General features: G+C 40.6%; 1 protein-coding gene across 6 annotated transcripts in view; it reads left to right on the plus strand.

Annotated features, from left to right (window-relative positions):
• Positions 1 to 26541, plus strand: part of RPS6KC1 (ribosomal protein S6 kinase C1) — a 179880-nt gene extending 153339 nt beyond the window's left edge. For 5 of the 6 annotated variants that reach the window (XM_042445857.1, XM_042445884.1, XM_042445876.1 and 2 more), the window contains 4 exons: positions 168 to 257; positions 18589 to 18671; positions 20956 to 21051; positions 24575 to 26541. In XM_042445857.1, coding sequence (XP_042301791.1) covers positions 168 to 257; positions 18589 to 18671; positions 20956 to 21051; positions 24575 to 24685 — 380 coding nt within the window. In that variant the 3' untranslated portion in view covers positions 24686 to 26541. The remainder of the gene's footprint in view (positions 1 to 167; positions 258 to 18588; positions 18672 to 20955; positions 21052 to 24574) is intronic. The other variant, XM_042445867.1, reaches the window with a different exon arrangement.
• Positions 26542 to 26779: the final 238 nt, after the last annotated feature.

The following is a 26779-nucleotide window of genomic DNA, read 5'->3' on the forward strand; positions in this document are numbered from 1 at the left end:
TTCATTATCAGTGCAGCAAATTCACCCCCAGTAATAGCTTCTAGTACTTAATGATGCCATTATTCTTAATGATACTGTTTTTAGCTACAAAAGGAGTAATTACAGTTCACTTCTGCAGAAAATGGAAGGGAAAAATGTTTTGATTTCTCCTGTCGTTTTGTTTTTAGGACACATTCAGCTAACGTATTTTAGCAGGTGGAGTGAGGTTGAAGATTCCTGTGACAACGATGCCATAGAGAGAATGTACTGTGCCCCAGGTTAGAGCAATCACCTCAAATGTTTCACTTGGAAAACAGATTAGCAGCTTTCATTTTCTCATGGAGCTTTCATCCCATCCCACCCTCTGTTCTTTGGGAATACAAGCTGTTCAATATCTGCTGGCATTTAAAAAAAAAATTATTGTTTAAAATGTTACCTTGGAATCTGACATGGTAATAGCAAAGCATTGCTTAGCAGGAGAACCTTGCTATGAATGGTAGCTTTAACATGTATGCAGAATGTTACTGAGACTTTTTTTCATTAATTTCATTTTCTCACTGGAAACAATCTTCTGTGCATAGGCCGTGGAAATGAATGGGAGTAAAAATGTATCATGTGAAAACCTCCTTTGTGTGGATCTAGAGTGCATCCAGGCAAATATTCTTACATAGATCCATAATGCAACCAGAGACAGATTAACAGGGAGTGCAAGAAAACACTGTAACAATATCATATTTTCACGTGTTTAAGTTCTAAAGAAAGCTTGATAAACCTGACCTATTAATTTCAGTGGAAATTACAGACCCTTTCACATGTTCTCTAGTTAAATAGAATAAGCATGTAAGGCGTGGGTTCATCCCTATCCCTTGCTACCTCTGTTGCTCTGCTTTGTGGAGGCTGTCTTCTAGATCATTTAGATAGCCTCTATTGATAGAGGCTCTTCAGACCATCACTTTTCATTAGAGGAGAGCCATAGAAGCTGGGATGGAGAGAAGAGGAGCTAATGTAATCTCCATCCTTATGTATTTATTGTAACTCTTTAGAGTACAGTGGTACCTCGGGATACGAAATACCCAGGTTACGAAATTTTCGGGATACGAAAAAATCCCATTGGAAATCATTGTTCCGGGTTACGAATGTATTTTCGGGTTACGAAGAAAATTTTTGGTGCTTTTCGGCGCTTTTTCGCACGAAACGCGGCTTTTCCCCATTAGCGCCTATGGCAATTCGGCTTACGAAGGCTTTTCGGGTTACGAAAGCGGCCGCGGAACGAATTACTTTCGTAACCCGAGGCACCACTGTACTGTACATCAAATAGGGCTTAAGTACAACTGATGTAGTTTGGATTGAACAGGAAGCAAAACTGTGTAGTTCTATCAGTCAGTTCAGCTTCAGAATGATGTGGTGAATTGTGGAAAAATCAGGAAACGCAAGTACCTTGCGCTTTCTGTTTCTGTGATTCTCACTAATCTGTTCCCCTCTACAAAAAAATCTCATCACAGAAAACTAGACATCTCTGCTGAACTAGTTTTCTGTGTGCAGGGAAAGTTAGCAGTCAGTAATATAACTTCACCTCCGCAATCTGATTTTATACACTGTTAACGCACAAGTTTAGCACCTTAGGTAATATTGAGGCCCAGGCTATGTTCAATACAAATCTTCTGCTGGGAGATGGGCAAGTTTCTTGTGAACATCATCTCCCAGGTTGGACAAGTTCCAAACGTTCTGCTCTGCACAGCCCTTTGCAGAGCTACCCTTAGAACTATTCTGGACAGCTATGTGGAAACTTTTAATGTTGCAGAATTTGAAAGCTTGCTACCCAGAATTGGAAGTCAGAAGGAAGGTTCCATTCTGGGTTCTTTTCTAAAATCTCCCTTCCAAGGAGAAGGTTGTGAAAGTCATTTGTGACTTGGGTTTGTATAAATTATTTGTTTTTGTGTTTGATACCATCTGCCCTGGTTCCCAATTCATTTCAAATACCAGTTCAAAAGTCCTAGAAATGGCCAGCGTCTCCACATAGGGTTGGGAGAGACTTCTACCTGCCAGAATTGACAGCACTGGCCTAGATGTCATGATTGTTTGATTCAGGATAAGGCATTTCCTGTTGCCTTTATAGCTTGATGGAGAATATTTGAAAGGACTGGTTCCTTACATTGGATTCTGCCCTTCATTGAGATCTTCAAAGAGTTCTCTACTCCACCTCCCATTACTATCTAATATTAGGTCCTCTTTGTCTAATGAATGAGTTCAGACCATTCTTTTTCATCTGTTTTTTATAATGGGCAATATACCGGCATTCTGCTGGTAGAACAGAGGCATCCCAGGAGAACTGAGGAGGCTTCCTATCTCCTCTTTCCACTGTAATTGCCTGCAATTGCTTGTGTGTCCCCCAAACTGATCTTGATGGGGTGATTCCCTCATCCCCTAATCTACAATAAGTTTCAATAAAATAAATAAAATCCAGTAATATTCAATCAAATGCAAAAAACAAACAAACAAAAATCAGACCAGAGTACTGTTGGCTCTCCATAGCCATGGAATCTGCATCCATCAGCTACCCACGGTGTGAAAATATTAAAAAAACCCACCAATAATTCTAAAAAACAAGCCTTGATTTGGCATTATAAGAGACACCATTTTAGCAATAGCAATAGCATTTATATTTCTATACAATTGAACAATACAATAGCATTTACATTTCTGTATTCTTACCAGTGAATTTAGCACTCCCTAAGCGGTTTACAGTCTGTAAGCCAGTTGTCACCAACAAGCTGGATACTCATTTTACCGAACTACAAAAGGATGAAGTGTCGGATCAAAATCATAACCTTGTGGTTGCAGTACTGGCATTTAACCACTGTGCCACTAGAGCTCATTGCTTTACTATGCCACTGAATAAAATGGGTCTTGAACATCCACAAATTTTGGTATCCACCGGGGGAGGGTATGGAAAAAAGCCTCAGTGGTTACCAAGGGCCCACTATATTAGCCATGTTAAATAATGCAAGCATATGAACATTTTCATCCTAGTAGATTACTGTGTGGACTCATCCACTCCTTTACTAATAGGGAAATTGGAATGTTATTATCCTTTAGATTTCTCATTTCTTTGACTTTTGCCATGGGCATCTTGCCAAAAGTAAAATAAAACGTGTCTTAGGGTAAAATATACAGTGCGCCCTTGCTTTACGCGGGGAATCTGTTCTGGACTCCCCCACGTAAAGCAAATACCGCCTGTGCACGAGCCCCATTTAAATGAATGGGGCTCGTGCACACAGCGGCGCAGTGGCACACATGTGTCACAGGCACACGCCCCGTTAGTCCCTATGGGACGTGCTGGCCCTTCTCCCCGTGCGGCTTTCAGCGTATGCTGAAAGCCGCGTAAAGTGCACCAGCATATGATGCGGGCGCACTGTAATAAGAAAGGTGAATTTTTTGAGAGTATATATTGACCAATTAATATATAAATACCATTTGTGCTTTAAAATGTCCCTGCAGATTACTGTAAAATGAATGGATACATGTACATCTGATACAAACCAGAGGTATATTGATCCTCCACCCCTCATCCCCTCCCGTTTACTGTTTATTTGAAGCCAATTATTAGTTTTTATCCTATAACCTTGATGGTTGCTTTCCATTTTGCTACAATGTTATGGTGCTGTGCTTATTATTTAGCCTTTGGCCATAAACTAACATAAAAATAAATGACACAACAGTAACATTTATAGATCTAGATCTAGATATTATGCCTTTCTAGTGTATAAATGGGCATACTGGAATACTTCAAATTAATATAAATACTGAGATAAAATCAGTATAAATGGCAGTGGGTTGAACTGAATGTCCCTTGTGGCCTCTTCCAACTTTATGATTCTGTAATTCCAATAGAATTAATAGATAACCAGTGCTAGATGGATAAAATAGCAAGGAATCAAAAAATCAAGACCAACCTTAAAATTGTATATAGCAGAGGTAAAAAAACAAAATTCCCTTCCTCCTCAATCAGACCCTTGCAAATATGATATCTTACCCTTCTCCTGGATCAGGTATGGACAACATGTGACCCATGGACTATTTATGCTCTCCACCCCATTTTCCCCTGTTGTGGGAAACATCAGGTGGTTTGTTGGCAGCAATTGGGAGGATGGGGCTCCTCATGGGTCCTGGGTAAGCCAGTATATTTCCTCATGAATTGAACAATAGAATCTGGTGGCCATGAGTGGAGTGAGTGTTCCATAAAAAGACTTCCATATCAAGGAAAGATCCATCCAGATTAAAATACAATCATAGAATCATAGAATAATAGAGTTGGAAGAGACCGCAAGGGCCCTCCAGTCCAACCCCCTGCCATGCAGGAAATCCAAATCAAAGCATCCCCGACAGATGGCCATCCAGCCATCAACACATAACTTCTGCTAAAAACACATAAATAGTTAACACACATAGCATCAGCTTTAAAGAACATATAAGATCAATACATATTAAAACAAATAGTCCATAGTTTAAAATTCATAATTTTAAATTCAAAATTTAAATACCCTGGATAGGCCTGGTGAAGAGACTGATCTTTAATGCTATTTTAAACTAGACAGCCTATTCAGCTGTCAAAACTCTTCTAACAGGTCATTCTACAGTCTAGGGGTGGCTGAAGAAAAAGTCCTCTGGGTGACAGTTGCCAACCTAATCCTAGCTGACTAGACTATGGCCTGTTACAGACTGCCAAAATAAAGCTGCTTCGGGTCTCTTTGGAGGTATGCTATTTAAATGATGCATGGGTCCTAAGAGTCCGGAGGTCGCGCCAAAGCCCCACTCCATTCCTAAGCACTGGAGGGCAGCTTTGGTGCAGCTTCTGGATTCTTAGGGTGCATGCGTCATTTAAACAGCATACCTCCAAAGAGACCCGAAGCAGCTTTATTTTGGCAGTCTGTAACAGGCCTATATGTCCTCCAGAGGACCTGAGTGTAAGAGTTGTATTAAATAGAAGGAGGCAATCCAATAGTTGACCTAGACTTGAACCATGTAGAGCTTTAAAAGTAATAACCAACACTTTGTACCTTGCCTGAAAACTAATGGGGACCGGATCGTTTTTAAGATCATCAAAGACATCTGCCATCACATCCTGGGGCTAACTATTGGGACACATGTTGTTGATGTGCTTTAACATGTTTAGATTAAATGCTTTCCCATGCAACTGAAAATAGACCTAGGTGGCACAAGGCTGGCATGCCCATTAAACAACAACAAGCTTATAATTGGGCTGGTACACTGTGTGTCAATGTAGGTAATTGATTTTAATATTGGTATAATAGGTTCACTCCTAGATGTACCAGTAACCAATCTGGCTGCCATGTTTTGAACTAACAGAAGTTTCTGAACTTGGTACAGAGATAACCCAATGTACAGCTCATTGCTGAAGTCCAGCCTTGAGGTTACCAGCACATGCAACACAATATTTAGGTCCTCCAGCTCTAGGAAAAGATGTAGCTGACAGTTGAAACTGATAGTAAGCACTCCTGGCTTCACATCTATCTGGACTGACATTTGGAGTGACAGATCCAGACGTACTCCCAGGTTGCAAACAGTCTTTCAGGGGAAGTGTTACCCATCCAGAATTGGTTGACATACTTCCAAACTGAGGCGAGGACTCTTGACAGTGAACATCTCCATCTTGTCTGGATTCAACTTCAGTTCAGTTTTTCCTCATCAAACCCATTACCTTATCCGGGCATTTATTCAGAGGAGACACACTATCTTTACATGAAGTTTGAATCATGTACAGTGGGCCCTTGGTATCGGCCAGGGTTTGGTTCCAGGACTCCCCACGGATACCAAAATAAGTAGATACTCAGGTCCCATTAAGAATACAAGAATAGTAAATGGTTTGCCTCATATAAAATGGCAAAAACAAGGTTTGCTTTTGGAATTTGTTATTTTTGAATATTTTCAAGTCGTGAATGGTTGATATTGTGGATATAGAGGACCAGCTGTATTTGGGTGTTATCAGTATATTGATAGCAATGTACCCCATGCCTCTGGATGATCACCCCCAGTGGTTTCATGTAAATATTGAACAGCATTGGGGATAGAATGGCACCTTGCCATATAACAGCTCTTTTTCTTGAGGAGCAGCTATCTTTAAGCACCATCATCGAAACTACTGAAGTACGGTGCCTCCAATTCCCAAACTCCTCAGGCATTCCAGAAGGATACCATGGTAGATGTTATTGAATGCTTTTGAAAAGTCCAAAAGTATCAACAGAGACATACTCCCCCTCTCAATGCTCAGGTGAAGATCGTCCGCTAAAGTGAACATAAACAGTTTCAACTCTATATCCTGCTCTGAAGCTCATTTGAAATGGTTCTAGATAACTTGTAACATCCAAGACTGCCTGGAGTTGGGACCCTTGTTAAATACCATTTTTTTTCCTCTGTAGTGAAAAGAGCCAGTGTGGTGTAGTGGTTTGAGCACTGGCCTATGGCTCTGGAGACTAGGATTCAAATTCCTATTCAGCCATGGAAACCCACTGGGTGACCTTGGGCAAGTCATGCTCTCTCAGCCTAAAACGAAATCAAAAGACAAATTTCTCTGAACAAATGTTGCCAAGAAAACTTGATGATGGGTTCACCTTAGGGTCGCCATAAGTCAGAAACAACTTGAAGGCACACAATACACAGCGAGATGAAATATGTCCTGTGGCTTTTATTCCAATTTAATTCATAGATTACATCTACAGACTTTCAGTGCTTAAAGTTGTACATGTCTGTGTTGTTTTGAGTCGTGTATATGAGTGACCAGATCTCAAGGCACTTTAGTTACATTGTACAGTACAGCTATATTCACTGAGGCTGCTGACATTCATGCACACATGTGTATACTCTGTTTCCAATTTACATTTTTGTACTGGTTTCCTATTACTGCAGCAAGTGTTCTTTGAAGGTTAAACTTTCTAGAAGCCTGCAAATATATAATGGCTCATCAAGATAAGGTTGCCTATTGTTAATTTGTGTCTTTGGACTTATCTACACCAAGAGCTGCCCCAGATTCTCTCCATTACCTCTGCACTCTTTAGCAACACTGGGCAGCTGTCTACACATGTGTCCTGCTGTGCCACTTGGCATGCACAGGTCACTCCCGCTGAAGTCAGAAACAAGGTGACTAGCTTCAGTCGCATGACTGGGCACTCATTGTGAGAATCTCAGTGGGAACAATTCATGGCTGTGGCACTGGGCAGCAAAAAAGGACATGTGTGTAAATAGCTGCCAGGCATCCCCATGGAGTGCTCTGGATTTTCCTGCAAAATCCAGAGCAAAAGGTGAGTTTATAAAAGCTGATTTAAGCAAAGATTGGGCGGATATGGTGTGGAACTGGCCTTTCCTCATGAAGACAGTCCACACTTGAACCTCTATCTTACAGAATCCTGAAGTTTCAAGTCTGATGAGGCACCAGAGCTCTCTGACACACCAGGCTGAATACCTCACCAAGCTACAAATCCCAGGATTCTATACGATAGAGTCATGACAGTTAAAGCAGTGTCAAACTGCTTTAATTCTGCTGTGCACCAGGTAGTTTCAGTCGACCTGTTTGCAAAGGCAGGTGCCTTTTCATGTTGCACTGATTGGGATACAGGAGAAAGGGCCCAGACCATACAATCTTCTGCTGCAGGCAGTGACTGAGATAAACACACAAGAGAGAAGAGAGGGAGACTGGAGACGATGGTGGGTTTGTCAAGAACTACCTTTTCCCTTACCTACATTGACGCACAGTGTACCAGCCCAGTTATAAGCTTGTTGTTGTTTAATGGGCATGCCAGCCTTGTGCCACCTAGGCCTGCTTTCAGTTGCATGGTAAAGCATTTAATCTAAACATGTTAAAGCACAACAACATGTGTCCCAGTAGTTAGCCCAAAATGTGATTGCAGATGTCTTTGATGGTCTTAAAAAAGATCAGGTGGGTAAGAGACATGGCACTTAAAACGGAACTCTGTATGAATGTAGTAGACTTCCAAATACTACATATGGTCAGCCATATCCATGGATTCTTTATTCATGGATTCAACCATCCACGGCTTGAAAATATTTCAAAAAGATACAGATTCCAAAAAGCAAATATTGATTTTTATGTTTTATTTACGGGACACCATTTCACTATGCCATTGTATATAAGAGGACTTGTGCATCCATGCACTTTGGCATCCATGGGGTGTCCTGGAACCAAACCCCAGAGGATACCAAGAGCCCAGTGTACCAGATTTCAATAACTCATGGGCAGGCTATCACCTAGGAGTCACAGCTTGATTTGGCACAACAGTCCTCCCAAGCTGAGGAAATGTATCTGGTGTAAACACATTATGAGAGCCCTATAACTGCATAGGTACACTGCTTCAATCCCACTCCCAGAAGCCAGTTGAGGGTGAAGCTCCAGTCTGTGTAGACTCTAGGATTGAGTTACCATCTGTAGGCTATGTCCTTGAAGTTCATTTGTTGCGTCTTTAACAGTTATTGCTCCACTCTAGAAACGGTATTGCTTTTCTTATCCCAGAAAAATAAGATAATGCAGATGTACAGAATACTGTTTTTACTAGTCCAGCTCAGAGGTACACATCAAATACTAACCTTTACTGAGATTTTCTTCAGAGATTGGAAGGAGGACCAGAGATTGAGAATATTACTTTTTAAAGTGGGGGATGCTGAGAGTTGTAATACCTCCAAAAGTAACATGTCCGTGTCTGAGTTTGGTTCTAGGACTTCCATGTATACCAAATTCTATGGATGATCATAGTACAGAAGTGTTCCTTATATAAAATGGCAAAATCAAGGTTTGCATTTTGGGATTTTTTTTTAAAATGTTTTTAAGCCGTGGATAATCGGGCAGAATCTATGGATAGGGACAGCCAATGATACATAAACATGCTCTTGGTGTTTGTAATCGGGGAAAAACCCCACATGACTTAGAACAGAAAAATGGCACATCTCTCAAATTTGCTTTTCCATAAACAAAGGCTCCGTCTGGTTTGGAAACATACATTTGTTGGTAAAGCGTCTTTGGCCCAAAAACAGCTTTTGTCAAGGGAATGATTTCTCACTGTCGACCAGTAGGTGGCAACCTACTATTAACTGATTTCAGTGGTCACCATGGCCCAGAGTTTCTCTTTGCTGCATTAATGCTCTAGATATAGAAGAGCCTTGTGGTAATTAATTGTGCTCATCTGCTCTTTCAGTTACACAAGTTATGGCGGATTCTAGCTGGGGTCACCCATTCAGCCATTTCCCCCTAGTTCATAGGATGGGCAACTTAATCCCATTTAACTTGACATCAATGATCTCTTGACATAGGGCTGGCCAAATAAAATGCTTGTTGCCGAGATAAAAGTATTTTTCCATTCCCTAAAACTGAAAGAGGCATGGTTAATTTCAAAATTCATCCCAGCAGTAACAATAATGTTATGTGTTATTTTTCTAAAACATTTGTATAGTAAAAATACCCAACAACCACAACTGTGTTGGTGGGATTTACTCTGATAAGAGCAGAACTTCATGTTATCAGTGTAACTGCCAAAAATGGTTCTATATGCTGAATTTCTCTTCTCTAAATAGTGTCATTATGTCATGACACTGAATGTAGGAGTAGGTGAGAAGTTCATTTGAGTTTTTTTTAAAAAAGAAGAATTTGCAATATATTTGCAAATTTCTTCATATTCAGACTAAAAAGAACTTGTGAGAAAAACTATTCAAATGTGAGAAAAAGCAGAATAGAAAGAACTTTGTCTATCCAGGTCCAGGGCTTTCAGGGCTTAATTCTTAAAAGCTGTCAGTTGAAATCAGCTATTTTTACTCAACTATCTTAGGCTGCTGCCACACTGCAGAATTAGTACAGTTTGACATCACTTTAACTGTTGTGGCTCTATCGTATGGAATCCTGGGATTTCTAATTTGTTGTGACACCAGAGGTCTCTTGACAGAGAAGGCTAAATATCTTACAAAACTATAAACCCTAGAATTCTGTAGCATTGAGCCCTGGCAGTGAAAGCGGTGTCAGACTGCATCAATTCAGCAATGCAGATGCAGCCCAAGGGCCAATTAGGGCTGCTACCTGTTTTCTTCCAAGAGGCTCTTTTAACATCTACAGTACATTGCACGCAGTTGTCTCCATGGTTAGAATAGTGCCATCCAGGAAATTTTGCAAATGCAGATGAGTGAGGGAAATGTAGTTGTTTTTGAAGAGTTTACAAAAATTAATGATTCTGATATTTGGAGTGGAAAGAACTTGTGAATTGGGGGGGGGGGGAAACAAACCAGAATGCCAGAGAACATTTAACCAGCCAGTGTTCCCTTCCCTAACCAAGGGGTTCTTTGTTCTCTGTAGCAACTGTGGCTACATCTGCACGGCAGAAATAACGCAGTTTGACATTGCTTTAACTGCCTTGGCTCAGTGCTATGGAATCCTAGGATTTTTAGTTTCTTGTGGCACCAGAGCTCTCTAACAGAAAAAGCTAAATATCTCACAAAACTACAAATCTCAGAATTCCTTAGCATTGAGGCATGGCAGTTAAAATGGTGTCAAACTGCATTATTGCTGCAGTGCAGATGCAGCCTGTGTCTCATGAAATAGTCAGATATGCAAAGCAGAGGAGGAGGAAGAAAACATTCAGTAGTAGTTTTTGCTGCAATTGTTAATTAGGAAGAGACTGTAATTTAAGCTAAAGTTGTGAGATGTTGTTGACTGATAATCATAATAAAAGTAAAAAAAAAACCCTGAATCAACTTGTTATAGATAGGATAACAATAGCACATTTGCAAAAACTGTACTTGAAATGTGCCATGTTATCTGACAATACCGCGTTTCTAGATTCTTGGATAGACTATGACACACTGATGGCCCAGAATTCCAATCAATAACATTTGGTAGACTGTGAACATGAAAATAGCATTGCACCATCTTAGAGCTCATCCTTTGCATCCAGAAGGTTGACATTTCACCCCAGTGCATCTTCAAGGAGAATCTGGGAAAGATGCTCCCATCTGAAATCTTGGAGAGCTGCTGCCACACAGTGTAGATAAGGGATGGGAATTGTGTAGGCTGTAGAGGTTGTTGTTTGACTGCAATGCCCAGCAGCCCTAGTCAGCCTGGCCAGTGGAAAGTAATGCAGAGAGTGCAGTTCAACAGCTGCAAGGCTGCACAGTTTTCCTAAGGAGAAGAACATAGACTCAGGTGTGGGAATCATGCCACCCTCCAAATGTTGCTTGACTACAACTCCCTGCATTCCTCACCATTGGCTGTACTGGCTAGGGTTACTGGGAACTGCAGTTCAATAACGCGTGGAGGACTGCTATAGATGTTGCACACCTCATTATTAGTGATGCTGTTTAGGGCTTCTGGACATCATGCTCCCTACACCAACTAGAGGTGAATGGTTGGATATACATTAACCTCTTCAATGGCAAATGACTAAGCAGTACAAAAACATAAGCAGCACATGAGTAGTTCCAATCACCTTCTATTTGCATAGGGGTAGCTATGGCAGGATACAGACCGCCTGCACCCCGCCCCTTTCCCCGATGGATCGGGGCATGAACAGCCACAGCGGCAACCCCGGAGGCCCCGATCCGCCACTTTTCCAGGCCTTGGGGAAGCAGCAAAACAACGGCAGGGAGAGAGAGAAAGGGACCGCTTGGCTCCTTTCTCTTCCGTATCGCTGGCGCGGCCATGTAAAGGCCACGCCAGCAATACTCGCAGTGAAAGGAGTTCTGTTTCAAAGTTCCTTTCGACGCCACTGAAAGGGCCCCACAAGCGCCCTGTAGCGGCGCCAGCACGTCATGGCCACACCTCGCCGTTTGGACGCAGTGCGGCTGTCATGTCAAAATGGCGGCGTCCATGTAGACAGGGCGCCGCCATTTTGACGTACAGAGGATGTACTAGGGTTAGGGAGCGTCTGAATGGTGCGCACTCCCTAACCCTAGAATCCCTGCCATGCTACATTTTGGCGGTTTGTATCCCACCCATGTTAATTTATGGCATCAAAACCATGAAGTGTTGTGTGGCACTTTCAGTACTAAAGCATTCATTATGACATAAACTTCTGAGATTACCCCCATCTGACCTTTTGTACATAGTTGTTACTCATAGCATTTCATGCATCTTGTGAAGGGGACTGTTTTCATTGAAACCTTATGGCACAGCAAATGTGCTGATCCTTAAGGGCCACAAGAAACTTTGTTGTTCAAACTGATATTCATTTTAAAAAAATCACACACACATACACATACAATTTATATATATTTATGATAAATTAAGTGTATCAAAGCGGGTGGTGTTTGAATAAAAGGGCAAAGTTGTCCTGATCTCATGATGCAAATGTTTCACTTCTGTTTAAACATCCCTTTGCTCCAAGTGTCCCCTGGGAATCCTTATCACATATTTGAGCTAAAAAAACATTAACCACCTGCCCTGTGCTTTGTAATATCAGCAACCGATCTTTTTATCTCTTGGTTAATGTGCCTTAGTATTTTGAAAGGGGGAGGAGAGCAGGAGGGAAAAATTCCAGTAACAGATTCGATCTACAGGGACAGAAAATTTTGAGCAAATGCCAAACTAGCAGGGGGGCCATTATTCTGCTCTATAAATAAGTTTGAAAAAAGAAACAAAAACACACACACTTAGACACAAACCTTTTAAATCAACATGTTTTGGTCTAATTGAGGGGAAGACAAGAAAAGATAAATTTTGAAATGCAAATGATCACCTTCTGTTATTGACATACATTTTTTTGCTTGCCAAATTTATGATCTTGAATTTTAAAAGAGTCATTGCCAGTGAAAGAAGGCAAATGGCAGAAGCTGCTGCTGATGTTGGCTCACAACTAATCTGAAGTTTATAAAAGTGCAATTTTAAATAGATGGGTGAGTGTGTGTGTGGGGGGGGGGGAGTAACCATTTCCTGCAAGGAATGATAGCTGACTAAAGAATATCTTGAATGTGCAATCGATCAACTTTGCTTAACTTGGTGCAAAATTGGATCCTGCTGTCACCCAGCATCTCTCTGTAGTTCTAGGGAAAGGGCTTTTTCTGGTGTCTGCCACCTTATCCTACAGCCACAGGCAACATGGATTCAACATGGGACCTTCTATCTACAAAGCATGTGCTGTACAATTGAGATATAATTCTTTCTCCTTGTCCCCAATATGCTTAATATCTCTCAACTTTCTATGAGGCTGTTTTCCTCTTTTTTTCACACTTTTTTTTTTGCTGCAGCTGCCAGCTACCTAGAGGAAAGTGTGTCCGAATGTATACAAAAAACTGTGAAATATCTACAACTTTTCTTTATATGTCTAGAATGATAGGATAGGGCTTGCATGCTATGGCAAGGTTGTGTGTTAACGTTCCCCCCATGTCCATCAATTGACCCAGAAGAATGACTTAGAGCTCTTCAGCCCTTACCTCTTAATGCCTTGGAAAGCTCTTGAAGAGTGCTGTTGTTATAAAGTCTTTTAAAGCTTCTCGCTGCTCAGCAGCAAATCTTCCTTGCTTCCAGTGTTGTTAACACCCGGAGTCTCACCTTGCTCATGTTGACATTTCAGAGAGGAAAAAGTGATGTTGTGGAGAAAGAGAATTTTATTTGTATAAGTAGTTCCAAGAAAATATACATATACTGTTGTAGAAGTGTTGAGCTTTAATCATGAATCCTGTGCACATAGAGAACTTCAGTAACTGGATCAACTGAATGCATAGAGGGTTGACTCTCCAAGGGAATGGCGAGCTCTGATAAGCAGGAGAACTTCATTGCTTGAGGTCCATTCACACTACACAATTGTTGTTGTACGCCTCTAAGTAATTTCCAACTGATGGTGACCCTAAGGCAATGCTATCATGGTTTTTTTGGGGGCTGAGAGGGAGTGACTCACTCAAAATCACCCAGTAGATTCCCATGGTGAAGCAGGGAATCAAACCCTGATCTCCAGAGTTGTAGTCCAATGCTCAAACCACTACACCATTCTGGCTACATAATTATAATGCTATTATTCCATTTTAACTGCCATGGTTGTATCCTGTGGAATTATGGGGTTTGTAGTTTAGTTAGGCACTGGAGTTATCTGACTGAGTTAAAGTGGAATAATCACACTATAATTGTGTAATGTGAATAAACCCTTGGAATGCTGGCCATCATTTTACCCTATTCTATACTGTATACTCACTTGATGAACAAATGTATGCTTTACCCCATTCTTTCTTGCATTAGAGCACACGATCTGAATGTTGTATGTATGTATGTATGTACACTGGTGCCTCGGGATACGAAATGATCGGGTTACGAAATTTCCGGGATACGAAAAAGTTGGATTGGAAAAAACTGTTTCGGGTTACGAAATATTTTTCGGGTTACGAAATTCATTTCGGCGTGAAATTCAAATGCTGCAAAGTGCAGCTATAGGCTTTCCAGTGCTAACGGAAAGCCTTTTCGGGTTACGAAATTTTCGGGTTACGAAAGGAATGGCGGAACGAATTAATTTCGTAACCCGAGGTAGCAGTGTATGTATGTATAGATGTATGTATGTATAGAAAGAAGAGCTTGGAAAGTTACTTTTTTTAATTATAACTCTTTGGGTCCCATGCCAGGAGATAGGCAATTTATAAATTAAATTAATTTAATAAATAGAAATCCCCTTTCCAAACCAGCAGGTCACTGGTCATGCTGTTTGTCAACTCTGGAAGCTGTAGTCCAAAAAGTAGCTTTTCCAAGCTCTGCTAAAAAAAAAAAAAGGGGGGGGGGAAGATTAGTTATTTTTCAATATAATTGGAAGTAGCCAAGAAGGGCAGGCTGGGAATGAATGTTTATCATCTTTGATAACACAGCGCTAAACAACTTTGTCCTTTTCATATTGCCAGATGGCTTTAAAGGAAGTGTTAAAATCTATCTTGGAGTAGCTAGCAGGAAGAAAAAGAAAGATCCTTACTATCACTGTTAATCTCTTTGAACACAAGGAGGATTTCTCCCCTTTTTTCACAAAGCAGAAATGAAATGTTCCTTGTATTTCAGGCTTTTGTTTGTTATGGTCAAAGGTTTATTGGTTTCTTTTTCTTTTTTAAAAGTCACGTGCATATGATTTGCTTTTAAACCTAATGATGAAGGTTGTCTTTTCAAAAGAAGGTTCCAAAGCATTTGTCCAGTGCAAGATAAAGGAGGAGCATGAAGCAGTGCAACTAGTGGGAGACAAAACCCAAAGAGGATCTGGAATCAGAATTATTCCTGGCACAATGGCCTTGTTCTGATTTCAGCATGCCAAGTGCTTGGGAAGGTGCATGGTCTTGTTCAGGCCAAGACTGTGGCCAAGTATGGGTTCCAGGTTGGCAGTCCATAGGTCAAGGATAGCAAGAATGGAATCTATAATGATAGGAAGACAAGATGAGAGCTAGAGGGAGAGAAGAGATTAAGGCAGACGTTCTCTCTCTCTCTCTCTCTCTCTCTCTCTCTGTGTGTGTGTGTGTGTAAGTAAAATGAGTTCTTTGAAATGTCCAGCTAGGTTTTCTTAAGCAAAGAAGGGGGCAAGTCAATGACGCCTCTTAAAGCTACAGTGGTACCTCGGGATACGAAATACCCACGTTACGAAATTTCCGGGATACGAAAAAATCCCATAGGAAATAATTGTTCCGGGTTACGAATGTTTTTTCGGGTTACGAAAAAATTTTTGGTGCTTTTTTTGGCTTTTTCGCACGAAATCGCGGCTTTTCCCCATTAGCGCCTATGGCATTTCGGCTTGCGAATGCTTTTCGGGTTACGAAAGCGGCCGCGGAACGAATTAATTTAGTAACCCGAGGCACCACTGTATTGGGTTTCTGTGCTATCCTAGCCTAAGGCTTTTGTTTTAGAGGTTGATAATAGCATGGGAAATGATGGATGTGTTACTGTCACTTTGGATATGAACATAGGAGGAGAGCTGAAACTGAATGAAGTGCAGGCTGCTTTAACAAGGAGGAACTACCCAACATAGACTCCCTTGCAACAGAAAATGTGGAAAAATAATATGTTCTCGGCCTCTCCTTAAAAGCAGAAAGGTACAAATTGATAAACAGGAATCTTTTTATGCTACTTCCCTATCCTGAAGAATAATAATGAGCTTGCTAATAAAGCATTGAAAAAAAAGAAGTGCAGAAAGTTACAGGTTCAGTCCCTTGTGTGTTCAGAGAACAAGGCTGGGAATAGCTTAGATCCTGGAAGTGGACTATCAGTAGAGATGTTGCAAGATTCAGTAGCCTGGTCTGCATTGGTACATCTCTTTGTATGCTTGTGTGTCCGAGTTTGGAAAACTTTCTTTCTGGGGACTACAGTTCCCAGAATTGTAGCCCTATGGCTATGATAGCTGGGGGATGCTGGAAGCTGTAGTACCCAAAAATAACATTTCCAAGATATGATGTGTATACACATGTACATGTATTTGTCAATGAAGAACTCATGTACTAGGGATATGAGCAACTGCCATATCTTGTAGAAGACATCATTATCCCCAAGAGACAGTTTTCATTTTGTTTCCTGAACTTTTGGGGCACAGTGAAAAGATTTTGCACTTTTACTTGTGTACATCTTCTGTACATCGAGTGGTAACAATGCAGTTATATCCATTTCAATTCCAGATTGTAACACAACAAAATGTGGAGAAGTCAAAGGGAAGTGAATACTTCTGCAGGGAACAGTAGTTATGTCTGGAAGATACCTGGCAACATCAGAATACACGAAATAACCCACTGTATACAAAGGGGCTTATAATGCTGCAAAAGCATTAAAGAGTTGGATCAGAGAGGGACTGTAGATCAGGAGTGGAGCATATGCTTTGTATGTCAAATGTACCAGGTTGAGGCCCTTGCACCTTCACTTGGGCCAGGAAAAATGCTTACATGAAATCCTGTGGACCAAAAAAAGGACCAGTGGCCATCTCACCTAATTATTTGTAATTGGTCCAAATCCAAATATACCAGATTTGTCTCTGAATATCCCTCACCATTGCTTGTATCCACTAAGGAATTCAGAGCCCTCAGAGCCCTGCCAGAAAGAATTGCAGTAATAGGAAACAACCCTACTGGTCACTTAAGTTTGTAGGTCACTGGTGTTTACTGTACAAATGACTTGGCTGATGTGATTGCAATGGCTTAATTATTAAGAATTGGTATTTGGGTTTAGATTAATGGCATGTTAAAGCTTTCTTTTGGTGTATGAGGAGAGCTTTTTCTTCATGTAGAATCACATTTAGCTGGCTGGATTGTGTATCACTTGAAAGCACTTCACCATCTATACTTTTCTAATTTTCCCCTGTGATGCACTTTGTGAGTAAAAGTAACCATACTTACTTGATATACTGTACTGAACCTATTACTAGCAATAGGCTGTAGGGGAAATAATCTGACCCATTCAAAGGAAGGCAGAGTGTACAGCAAATGATTTCCTGCAGCCTTTTCCTTGATTAAGGAAAATATCTTCCTTTAATTCTGAAAGTGGAAATGGCCATCTCTGAAAGGCCAAACCACAAAAATGGAGACACTAGGAAATGGAAAAGTAAAATAAAAAGTCATTAAGAAAAAGCATCTAAGCTCTATAGTTCTGTGCAGTATAAGGTATTATTCCAGTATTGTTTGAGTCTTGAATCTCATTAAAAGTGCCCATGGGCTTTGAGAGTTCCCATAAAATTGGATAACTCTAAATATAAATGAAGGGGCATCCAGAGCCTTGCCTGCTGCTGACATTGCCAGCTGAAGGCATAAAAAGAAAGCCTGGCAGCCTACACCTTCTGTGATTAAGCAGCTGTCCAAGGTTGAGTGCCTGGAAGTTGCATGCATAGAGAACACCCCCTTCTAATCCATAGAGAGCATTCCCTTCATATCACATCAGAGATGCCCCCAGAAAACATACCCCACTTTCATTTCTAGTTGTCTCCAGATCCCACCATGAGCAATATCTGTCAGTAACTTCACTGTCATTCCAAGATGCATCATTTCTTATATTTTGGTTTGTAGCTTATCTGTCTTAGAACCTCAAGATGGGCCAGCAAGGTGAGAGAATAATTAAAAACACATTGCTAAGTTGCTAAAACCATGTCATCTTTTGTTGCTGAGAGATAAATGGTTTCTCAAGGCTACTCAATGAGCTCCATAATCCTATCCTTTCACCATTGCTATGTGCACTTAAGAGATGCTCCTGTACAAGTCACTGAAAATATCTTCTTGGGGGCATGCTCCTACCTCTGCTGTGCTAGGAGGAGTGCATTTCTCTTCACATTGCATTGTTGGAGAGACATAACAAGAAGGGGCAGCTTTGTTTCAATAATTTCATAAGGCAGGAAGGTTTTTTTTGTGCATGTGTGTATGCATGTATGTGTGCCTGCATACACAAGTGTGTGAAAAGATATTAAATCTTGATATTGAACTGATATTCCTATTAGAAGTGCATATTATTATATTCATAATGATGTGTGGCTGTGCTGAAAAAATATGGCAGCCCGCAGTAGCAAGATAATAATCTTAATAACTTCAGATATGCTCTATCAGCATTATAGTATCTTTGTAAATATGCATTTGAAGGTGTACTTGATCCTTGCATTTTAATTGCAAATGTCTTTGATTCAGAAGTTGGTGTTGTCTTTGAAGAAACAGAGGCTTGTGACTGGTGGAGTCTGGGCGCCCTTCTCTTTGAACTCCTTACTGGGAAGGTAAGGCAGTGCTGAGAATTATTTAGTAAAAGATTTATGGCAAGGGTTGTTTACATCTTAATTTACTTAGGTTCAAGATGTAAGCTTCCATATCACATCGAATTCTCCAGCAAGCTAAGGCATTCAGAACAACTGATGGTGTTGCATTGTCTTGCTGCGCATGGCAGAGGGACAGAATTTTGTTGAGCTCAAGAGCTTGAACAATATAGTTTGTGGGCTCCATCTCCCAGAGGCTCACACAATCTCCTAGCCAGCATGGATATTTATATGTTGCACCTCTGTTTGAGATTATGATAGGTTGGGTTGAATAACATGTCTCATTATTTCTGGCCATTGCCATTTTCCTTTGGAGATGATGGGAGGCTGGGATGTATGTGAAGATTGAATCAAGACAAGTTGCCCACTTATTGTGGTCTGTGCTGCTTATCCTATCCTTTCTCATATAAACTGAATAAGAGAGAGAATTCACCTATGTAAGCACTCCCCAGTTTTTCACCCTCAGTTCCCTCCCACCCAATTTCTCACAATCCCTTCAGTGAAAAGCTGCCAAATATTTTTGAGTTTTCCATGTAGGGCAAGCTGGTATCTTTAATACCAATATTTAGTTAGGATATAGTGGTTATTTTGGATTTATTTTTTAAATCAGTGTTGCAGGGCATGTATGCAGAAGCCAGAATACTTCAGGAGTAGCCTGAAGTATTCTGGACCCCAAAGCTGCCCTGAAGTCCCCCCATTACCTGGGCACTCCAGAGTGATGACAAGTAGCTGTTTGGATGTACGTTGTGCTGTGCCGCCCGCTATTGGCATAAGTTGCTCTGAGGCCAAAAATGAGCCACCCAGCAACATGGCTAGGCACCTCACTCTGACCTCAGAGGAAGCGACTTGCAGCAGCAGGTGGCACAGCATGACGTGTCAGAAACAGCTACCTGTGATCGCTCCAGAGGGCTCCAGATCTTCTGGGAAGATCTAGAGCAAAAGGTAACTTTTAAAAATCCATATTAAGGATGGTATATCACAGGTTCAGTACTTAATTGACCATATATAGTCTGGACAGTTCACACCAGAACTGGGGACTGGACCCTGCGTCATCTGGATTGATCACAATCATGATGCGGGGATGACATGTTATTTGTCCCCTTGTGGACCACAGCCTGAGATACGTCCGTAGATCATTTTCCAGGTAAAACTCCAGTCTTTGACTGTCAAGGGACAGTAATTCTAAGACAGGATTGAATAATGTCTTTGGTGAAACACTCTCATCATCTGAACTTGGAGGGTAATGTTCTGAGACCTTATCTGTGCCTTGAAGTCCTGACTAATGCCAGCACTAGCTTTATTTAGTAAAAACATGGCTAAAACCTTTGGGGCCTAACTGGTCAAAATATTTATGAACAAGATTTTAAGATCTTTTACTCACAAGATATGAAGAGTTTATTATTTTTCGTTTTTTTCAGGGGTCCATTTAGAACCAAACTTCAGAAATTTCTGAACCAGGAACTCTCATTAACTCTCACTAAATGAGAGTTAAGAAACTTAGCGTGAAATACCCCAAGCTTTTCTACTTAATAAAAGAGCCATTGTTTGAGCATCTTGGGATGTTTCTCCTGTTTATTTTGTAGAATTCATCGAATGCTCCCCAGTTTTTGATTCTTTGGAACTGTTTAACCTTAACCAGATTTTAACTTGTTGACTTAATGTTCTTTTAGACTCTTTACATTTATTTTTATTCTTTAATCTGTTAATATTAATTATACTTGTATGCTGCCTTGAGATTTTGTGATATAGGGTCGGATATAAATATTCTAATAGCTAGCCAGCTAGACAACTGTCTTTGTCTCTCTATAAACAAAGACCATCTGGGCTTACAATGAGTGAGGGTTTTTTAAAGATCTCAATTCCCATTAGCAGCCCTGTAAGACATGGAAAGGTCCTATTGACCATTTTTGCACTGACTTTTAAAAATTGATCACCTGCTGCCCTGTAATTTTGATGGGGAAGCAGAATTGAGGGTGTGGTGTGGCCCTCCAGTGTCCCATAGGGGGCTGATGCCCACCCCGTAAGTCCTGGATAGTGCCTACCTCTGTTTTAATGATATTCCTAGCACAGATACTGGACATCCAGTGGACCAGAGTCCCAAACCTGCCTGTGGAAACATTCCTTGATATTAATCACTATCTTAAAAAAAATGATTGTAAACTTATAAGAATGGTAGCATGCATGGCCCATTTTCCTCATCATTCAGTTGTCTTACTTATGCATCACATTTCTTGTTGGTTGACTCTAGACTCTGGTTGAGTGCCACCCAGCTGGTATAAATACCCATACCTGTTTGAATTTGCCAGATCACATCTCAGAAGAGGCCAGATCACTTCTGCAGCAGGTAATTCCCTGGTTCCTTGCCCTATGTTCGAAATATACTTTATCAGATGCTAATGAATTCAAATCTGAAAGTACACTCCGAGGTCTGTAGATTGGCTTGGCGGGATACCTAATTCTGCATCTTTCCACACCAGAAGCTCCTCATCTTTGTTTAGCACTTCAGAAAGCACAGAAGCAGATAGAACTGCACCTATTCTTTAAAAGCTGGAAAGGTATCAAAGTATTGACAAATGAATGGTTAGTGGAGTGGTCTATAATAATGATATGCCCATAAAAGTCTGTGATGTCCTGGGTCAGATCCTGTGTGGCAGAGTAGAGCATAAAAGTTCTGCAGCTAACAGTATGCTATGCCTCTGCTCTAAACCTCCCTCATGCTATCTCACTGTTGAGCTTCTGTACTCCCTTCCACAACTAATTGGTGGCTGAATGAGAACAGGGTGGGTTGGAGAAATGTTTGGCTATGTTCCTATAGCCAGATGCAGATCAATGACAGTATCTGCTGAGATCTGCCAAAGTCTTCTGGAGGCCTCTGGATGTAATAATTCTGTGTCTGGCTACAGGTATGTAGCCAGACACTTTTCCAGTCCCTGCCTCTTTTTTAGCCACTGAATGGTCATGGGGACTGTACCACCTAAGCAATGAGTGCAGGCAGGGGGCTTTGGTTGTTGTGGAAGGAGCAAAAGAATATCAATTTCTACTGTCACCAAACACACACACACATACACATACACTGACTTACCTTGTGTTTATGTCTGTGTATGTTACTAAGAAGATGCTGGCCATAATGTCTGTGGACCATTTTTGTAACCAGGTAGAAATGGATGTATGTCAGACATTTAAAACAAAGGTGGGTGACCTTTGGTCCTTCAACCAGGAGTCTTCAATTTCTAGAAGCTTCAGACAGCATATCCAATTGTAAGATATTATGGGCATTGTAATCCAAACTGTCTTGAAGGTCAGAATTTCCACACCCCTATTTTAAAACCTGATTCATCCTGGAAAGAGGTTAAGGCATGACGGAGAATAAGAAACTTTTACAGCTGCAATCGTGGAATATAATACAAGTCTGAATTTATTCCAAAGTCCAGTGATTTCACTGAACTAGTTCTTTAAAAAGAACTGCTGCAGTGGTGATCCAAACCTATCTCCATGTGCTATCATGATAAATTCACCCGTTGCCTAACTTGGCTTGATTAAAAAAAAAACCCACTTACTTGATTCACCCATCACTGATTTCCCCCCTCCAAAGGGTTTGAAAATAAATGGAATTTTACCACTGACATCTTTGAGACCTTTTATTAAAGAAATACATAGCAACACTCAACTCCTCTGAGACCATTAAGCTATTTCCCTCCTCCCCAAGTTCAAAGTCGCTTGGGTTGAACAGGAAGCTGTCCCAGCCCTCGGCTGCACGTGGATGACTTTAGGTGGAAGGGTCTGCTCCATTGGCTAGTAAATCAACCTCCTGTTGTATGTCTATCCAAGGAAACTACCATTCATTCTTTGAGGAAGTTTTGTCAGGAAAAGGAAAAAGGGGCTCTTGGCATGGCTAGTCATTTGTCATTGTGATTTTCCTCTTCCACCCCCTCACAGGTTCCTTTGGTCAACCCATCACTAAATGCTTAGGAGAGGAACACTGTGCAGACACATGCCAAATGTGTCCTGTGACACAGCTTCCAAAACCAGTGACCTCATTAAAAAAAAAACCACCAAAAAACCTTCTCTTTATCTACCATTCAGAAATATTATTATTTAATTTCAGTTGTAGAAAAAATTTAAATGAAGAGCTTAAGGCTGTCTGAACTGGCACTCTGTCTACAAGGTATTTCTCAAAGGTTGTCCCAGCCAGCATAATAAACCAGCGTGTTTTCTATCCATGTAGATCTACTGCAATTTATTCTGCATTTGCTTTCAGAGATTAAAGTTCTTTTTCTTGCAAAGGGGAAAACCTTCAGAACATAAATTTCTTTGCCCTTAACTTCACCACCTGCTGTCACTTGTTACATTTTTCCAGAGGATGGCAGAGTGACAGTGACTGTGACTGCTTATCTGCCGGCTCATGTATATTCACAAAGGAGGCTTGTTTTGCTATCTGCCTTATCTTTACCAAGGGAGGTTAGGAAGATTTTAAGTGGCGGAGCCAACTTAAGATGTGCAAATGAATACATTTTATGGGGAAATTTCTCTCTTTGATTATTGGGTGTATGCGTTTGAAGGCATGTGCCCCAAAGAATGCAGAGTACTCCTAAATGACAATTGGAGGTAGGGTGTTGCATTATACTTTAGTCAGTCCTTTAGAGGAAATCCAGAAATGAAATTATTCTTTTGAACTGTTTATTTAGAATGCGACAGTCTCATAAGATGGCAAAATGTAAACTTCGGCTCCTTTATCCTTGGTAAATATTTTCATGCCTCTTTGCTGGTTACTTCCTTTCAAGCAATCATTCTCCATCAGAATTTGCAGATATGAAGAGTCTGCTTCACTTTCTTCATATATTCATCCCTCTTGTCTGAATATATTGTATATTTTTTCAGTGCAAAATAAACAAGCGACTTAGTTTTCATAATGTTGCCCATCATCTGCTCACTTAAAAAATGTTGGAGAGATTCTGAGTACCTCTTCACATTCAGGGTTTTTTAATTTATTTATTTATTTATTTTGAGGATGTGCAGCTAAGATTGCAGGTGGGGTTTAGAGTCTAAGAAATAATTAACAGATAATTTAAGAAATAACTAAAGAGCTGGTGCACTGCAGTAGTAAAATAAGAATTAGCATACAAACAGTGATTGTGAGAGAAAAGTGTTAGTACTGCCTTGGTTGTCCAACTATATTGGTAAAACTAGACTGTGAGAAGCCAGGAAGCAGCCCAAATGACACAGTGCATTACCTTGGTTTTCTTATAAAAGGCATTGAGTGTGTGTGGTCTCTGTTTTCTTTTTATTACACATAGTAGTTAAGATGTGCAGATAATCTGAAAATGTTCTTGTTCTTAATATAAAAAGATGTGTTGAAAGAGCATGAACCCAGTGAAAAAAACTGTCAACCACTTCAAAACTTTGCATATTTAAACATATTATTTTTGCAAAACAAAAACAAAACAAAACCCTTTTTATGTGTGTGAAAGCAGAAAACTCTATTTTGTACAAAAGACAGTTTTCTTCAGAAAAGTCCACAACTGCAAACCCCCCCCCCCCCCAAATCAAGAAATTTAAATGTGGTACTTGAGGCTGAAATGTGGTACTTGAGGCTGAAATTTAGCCATTTGGCCCTGGTAGAAGGTAAATCCCCCTCCCCTGCTTGTATGCTGCAGCAAGTGCAACTTGGGATGTTTGGTTGTTTCTTTAAATTCCAGGAGCGGGGATCTGTGGTCCTCCACATGTTATTGGACTATAACTACCATCTGCCATGACTGTTCATGAAGCTGGCTGAGGCTGATGGGAGTCAAACATCTGGAGGGCTACATGTGCCACCTCTGTTTTAATTCTGGAGCTATCCACTTCCCTAACTATATTTTTCTTCTAAGCTTTTGCAGTTCAATTCTGGGGAGCGTCTTGGTGCTGGAATTGCTGGAGTGGAAGACATCAAATCTCATCCATTTTTTGCCCTCATCGACTGGGCAGAATTAACAAAGTGAAAGATTCCATGAGTTTTCTGCCCATGTTTATGACTTTTGACAGAGACTTTTTTGGCCTGCTGCCATTGTAAAACCCTTCATATGTCTTGGGCAAGGATGAATAAAGCTGAGAATTGGGACAGCAACACAAAAAAAAGAGAACTGTTTCAACCAGAATAAATGACTAGGCAAAAGTCAGGTGTGATCTACACTACTGAGCACTGAAATCAGTCTTCTTGGAGGCTGGAAAGCAGTGAGAAAAAAATGATAGAACATCAAGAACATCCCATCCCACTCTCTACAGTGTTTTGGAAACAAGTGACATTGTAGTGTCATACATTTCCTTAACCTTTTGCATTATTCCAGCCACTTGGGGTTGAGATGGAGAAGGCATGAAAAGCAGAAGATCAACACAAGAGTAAAGTTTTTGGCAGCAACACTATTCTTGCAACCACATCTAGTTCCTTAATGTGGAATTATATAAAAGACACATTTACTCCTTGGCATTGCTTATTTTTTTAAAGTGATGATAGTGTGAAACTGCTATTGTACATGCCAGCTCCTATTATATATGCCAGTTAAAAACAATTCTTCTCCCTTTTTATAGCATCAAAATACTTCTTCCCTTAGCTAGGTAAACCTGTGATAGGTAGGAAGCTGTGGAATGGGAAAAGAATAACTTATTAATGACATACACAAAATAAAATACTATGGTGCCTCAGCAATCTCCATGTGAAGAAGAAATGAAAACTCTCATAGTATCATGCAATGTAACATCAAAATGACTGCATATCATCTGCCACAAGATCAAGGAGGGTAATCCTGCTATTGTATCTTGTGTTTTATTGTTGGTAATGTTTGTTTTAAAGCACTAACTCTTTAACCCCAAGTAAATTATGTCTTTTAACTCACTACAAGGCAGTAAGTTTTCTCTCAGCCAGATACTGATTGCATTAGTAATTTAACTTGGACCAGTGCAGAATAAACATATGTATATACGATGCTTTAAGACAACACTGAGCTGCCACATTTTGGTTATTCAGAGGTTGTTGGGCTGAAACTCTTGTTGGCCTTAACCAGTGTAACCAACATTGCAGGAGGGTGGGAATTGTGCAACAGCACCTGGAAGACCACACAGGACATTTTAGATTTGATCTGTACAGGAAGGTAAATCTGATAGTACAGAGTTTTTGAGTCTGTAGAATCTCAAGTCACCGGTGGGTACCTTCAACATTTGGATGTTTTCCCAAATGAAAAACTTTTTGACCATGAAAAAACTGGCATATATCAGGCAGGAGAAGGTAATGTGGGGTAGTGGTTTGAGTGTTGGACTAGGACTGTGGGAGACCATGGTTCAACTCTCTCCCCACTTAGCTATGGAAGCCTACAGGGAGACCTTGGGCAGGTGACACTCTCTTAGCTTCAGTGGAAGGCAATACCAACCTCCTCTGAATAAATCTTGCCAAGAAAACCTTATGATATAGTCTCCAAATATTGGAATTGACTTGAAGTTACAAAACAATAACAGTCAGGCAAGGAGAATGTTGTCCAGCCTGTTTCCTGCTGCCTTCGCTTTCTAGGGAGCAGGTTCTCATGTTTTTCTTTTGTGTTACTTTTTGTTTACGTGGGGAGTGTTCAGCTGTGAAGAGCCTCACTGCAGACTGAAAGACCATAGGTACAAGAACTCAGTATTTCATAATTTTATTTGCATGTGCAGATAAGCATTTGTTTTTGAAAATGTCATTTTGTCTGTTCCCAGATTCCACTGTCACTCAGTTTTTTTGTTGAGAAACAGTAAATTTGTATCTGGTTTTGTTGTGGTACTGTGTATCCCTCCTAAGGAGGAGACAGCCTCCAAATAAAACGGTTTAATTGAAGGAGGTGTGTCCTATATTAAATTGACATAGAGCGGGGGGTGGGGGGTGGGTGGGGAGACACAGGATCCCCAGCCAGCATGGCCAAAATAAAAATTCTCTTTTATTTGTCATGGGCAAAATGCACAACTGAAACAAGTGGGATTTCTGCAAGAAGTTGGCTGCATTTTCCTTGAAAGCTGCCATTCTTATTGAATTGAGTTGCTTAGACCTGTTTCAGAAGGATTATGTCCCTTGACTA

This window comes from Sceloporus undulatus, chromosome 1, assembly GCF_019175285.1.
Source record: "Sceloporus undulatus isolate JIND9_A2432 ecotype Alabama chromosome 1, SceUnd_v1.1, whole genome shotgun sequence".
NCBI classification, from domain to species: Eukaryota; Metazoa; Chordata; class Lepidosauria; order Squamata; family Phrynosomatidae; genus Sceloporus; species Sceloporus undulatus.